At 48.1% G+C, this 3,730-nt stretch overlaps 1 protein-coding gene across 1 annotated transcript; it reads left to right on the top strand.

Annotated features, from left to right (window-relative positions):
* Positions 1 to 343: 343 nt before the first annotated feature.
* On the top strand, positions 344 to 1,058 carry CUNH8orf86 (chromosome unknown C8orf86 homolog). Its single transcript, XM_033225296.1, is given in 2 exon segments — positions 344 to 401; positions 724 to 1,058. Coding segments are annotated over 2 exon segments (393 nt in total).
* Positions 1,059 to 3,730: the final 2,672 nt, after the last annotated feature.

Raw genomic sequence — 3,730 nt, 5'->3', positions numbered from 1 at the left:
TAGCTCACCTGATCCGCGCCACCACATCTTCAGAGGATACGGAAAAGTGCTATTAGGACATCTGACAGTCAAGGAAGCAGAGACTCAAATGGTTAATGTCAAGCCCAGGACCACAGAGCTACTAGCAGAGACTTAGGCCTGCGCCTCTGACCCTGGCCTGGGCTCTTCACATGACACTCTGCCACATGCCCTCTCCTGTGTGAGGGCTCCCCCAGGAAAAGAGGAAACACAGGAGTTATTCTAGGCAAAGTAACCTTAAATCTGAAAGCAGAAGATGAATTGTAAGGAAGTGCAGCTCCAGGACGTGTTCCCCTATCTTCCCATCAGACCTCAGCCAGCAGCCATGGACACAGGCCTCTCTTTCCACTGTGCTGCTTCCCCACCCTGCTTCCCATTCTGGGGTAGGTCCCTCCCAGCCCATTATGGCTGGGATGTGCAGCATCTTTTTTCTCTGCTTCTCCAGAACCAGCTGGTTCTGCTCAACTCCCAGAGATGATTTTCTAAGAACCCCAACACTTCTATCTGCCTGGGCCGCCAGAAAGAGAAAGGGCACCCCCAGAGACACTGAAGACTCAGAGACTCCAGAAGCCGCCAGCACTTTCTATCATGTGACTGGCTCTGGGTGCTCCTTGTCTTGTGAAAGGGGCTGGCTCAAATGGCACAGATATTGAAGATCTTCCTGAAGAAGACAGGAAGAGATGCTCAGGTCAGGGAGCGAATGAGACCCTCTAAGGAAGGGACTCCTCCCAGCTGAGGAGTTGATTAGACGCAGCCTCGGAGTTGGCAGGAGCCTTAGAGACTGCCTGAGGCAGTCCAGAAAGCTGGCTGAGGAGCTTGGGAGCAAGAGACTAAAACCAGCCAAGTTTGGGACAGAAGGGAAGGAAAGGGTTGAGCAGTGAACAGAAAGACAAAGAACAGGCAGTTCCAAAGAGCCAAGAATGCAAATCATTTGCAGACGCCGCTGGTGAGAGCCTCCACCAAGGCTGCTGTGGGGGTGCCTGACGCTGTGGGCACAGCCACTTCTACACGTCATGGTGAGCGTGAGCCCATGTGTGTGAGCGTCCCCGCTGAGTCATCCCATGTGTGTAATGATTGTGTCAGTTGTGAGTCACCAACTGTGTGTCAGTCGGGGCGGGGTGTGTGTGTGCTCGGTGCACAAGCACGTGAGGGCTGCCTGTGCCCAGAGTGACAGTGGAATGTGAATGAGAGCCAGAGAACCCGAGGAGCCCAGAGCACTCCCAGGGGGAAGCTGTGTTTAAAGGGCACCACGCTTCATTCACACCGTACATCACACACCACATTTCTGAACACGTTCCAGAGAAAGCCATCTGTGCCTGCTTCCTGCTGAAACCCCCTATGGAGCAGCAGTGCTGAATTCTTCAGGCTCATGAGGTTGTTATCAGAGTCAGATATGGCCACAATCTTAGAATCCTGCATTTCAAGCCCTTCATTTTGCAGAGGGAGGAACTGTGGCAGATAAAACTGACACTGGTCTCAGAGTCACAGAGCTAGCTGGTAGAAAAGCCAGGTGGGGGCCCAGGTGTCTGTCCAGACTTCCCTGCCCAGGACTCGGTATGTCAGCACAGAGTGGGTCCTTTTTCCTTTTTTCAGCAGGGATGTGATGACATCACTTCTTTTAACTAAAATGCACCCAGATCCTCCCATGAAATGAAACCCTGATGTCGCGTCCTAAAGGCTGGATTTGATGAATAGCCCAAAAGGCAAAGCTGGGGCATCTCTGGCCAGACGGTTCTAGACCAAGAGTCGTTTGACCTATTTTCCTAGAGCCTTGCCCCACCCAGGTCAGGAGGAGTCCACAGGGAGACCCATTCTTAGGTCTCTAGGTCCAAAATTGGCCAGGCACTTTGGCAGCCTTGATGCTGTGTGATTCAGAAGCTGCTTATGAGATGTTTGCGGATGTCTCATGCAGGACTCCTGACTCGTCATCCTGCCACCTTCCTGGTGGCCATTTCACAGCTCAATTTCTCCTGCCCCACAACAATGAAAAAATAAATGAAAGTATGGGATTTATTTTAGCAGTTTTCAAATTGAGTATCTCAAAGGGTTTAATAGGTAAAGAGCCTAACCCTATTAACTAGTAAGTTGAGGTTTGGGGATTATCTATCAGTTTCAATTACCCATTCCATTCATTCTTCTCAGATGGCTCAGAGTTGACCTGAACTTCAAAGGGATCACTTCAACCACTGGATTTATTGTTCTTATTTCATATTAATTAAGTAGTTACTATATACACAGCACTGTTGAGGCCATTCAATAGGCACAGACACTGCCCTGTATCCCTGGAGAGCAGAGATTTATTATCTCATTTATCGGAACTTCAAAGCCCTTTCACTCCAATTACAGCTTGTCACTGACCACGGAGGCGGCGAGGTGCTCAGGTCACATGAGGCAGGGAGAATGGGAGGGGCAGAGAAATCACTGCTCCAGGCTAGATCTGGAGTGAGGCTGGTCTTACATTTGGGCCCAGGTTCACATTCATAAACTGGTGTTTTTCCCAACAGGGCTCTGCTAAAAACATATCCTGGAAAGGGAGGTAAAAGAATGCCTTCTCGGTCAGACTCAGTGGCTCACGCCTGTAATGCCAACACTTTGGGAGGCCGAGGAGAGTGGATCACCTGATATCAGGAGTTCGAGACCAGCCTGACCAACATGGTGAAACCCCGTCTCTACTAAAAATACAAAATTTAGTCAAGTGTGATGGTGCACACACCTGTAATCCCAGCTACTCAGGAGGCCAAGGCAGGAGAATCGCTTGAACCTGGGAGGTGGAAATTGCAGTGAGCTGAGATCGCACCACTGCACTCCAGCCTGATTTTTTGAGACTCCATCTCAAAAAAAAAAAAGATACCTTCTCGTGTGGCAGACTGACAGACAGATTAAGGGTTGATATAGTAAGTGTCCTTCATATGTGACACACGGGCCAAAAGCGTAGAATCACCAAATGTTTCCTTGAATATAAAAAAATATATTTGCAAGGGTATTTATGTCAGCATTATGTGTAATTGCAAAAAGCTATAAAGGACCTGAAAAATCCATTGATAGGAGATCAGTTAAATAAACCAATCATGGTACAACCATACAATGGAAGACAAGCAACTATGAAGAAGGAGTTAGATCTATCTACATTGACCCAAAAAGAGGCATGGGATTATTAGGTTTAAAAAAAGGAAAAGAGGCCGGGCACAGGGGGTCACTCCTATAATCCCTGCAGAGGCAGGAGGATCACTTGAGCCCAGGAGGTCGAGGTCGAGGCTGCAGTGAGCTATGATTGTGTCACTGCACTCTAGCCTGGGTGACAGAGCCAGACAAAGGAAAGAGAGAGAGAAAGAGAGAAAAGAAAGAATGAAGGAAGGAAGGAAGGGAGGGAGGGAGGGAGGGAGGAAGGAAGGGAGAGAAAGGAAGGAAGGGAGGAAGGAAGAGAGGGAAAGGAAGGAAGGAAGGAATGAAGGAAGGAAGGAAGGGAAAGAAAGAAAGGAAGGAAGGAAGGAAGGAAGGAAGGAAGGAAGGAAGGAAGGGAGGGAAAGAAAGAAAAGAGAGGAAGGAAGGAAGGAAAGAAGGAAGGAAGGGGAAAGAGCAAGGAACAGAATATGATGTTATTTTGCATTAAAAAATTAAAAGGGGCATCCTATAAGCAAATATGTATGTTTATATATTTGCATATGTAAAAAAGAAAATTGGAAAATGTATAAAAGTGTAAAAATGTGGGAAA

Source organism: Trachypithecus francoisi, unplaced genomic scaffold, assembly GCF_009764315.1.
Source record: "Trachypithecus francoisi isolate TF-2019V2 unplaced genomic scaffold, Tfra_2.0 Contig01440, whole genome shotgun sequence".
Taxonomy (NCBI): domain Eukaryota; kingdom Metazoa; phylum Chordata; class Mammalia; order Primates; family Cercopithecidae; genus Trachypithecus; species Trachypithecus francoisi.
This window is presented reverse-complemented; position numbering and strand designations above follow the sequence as displayed.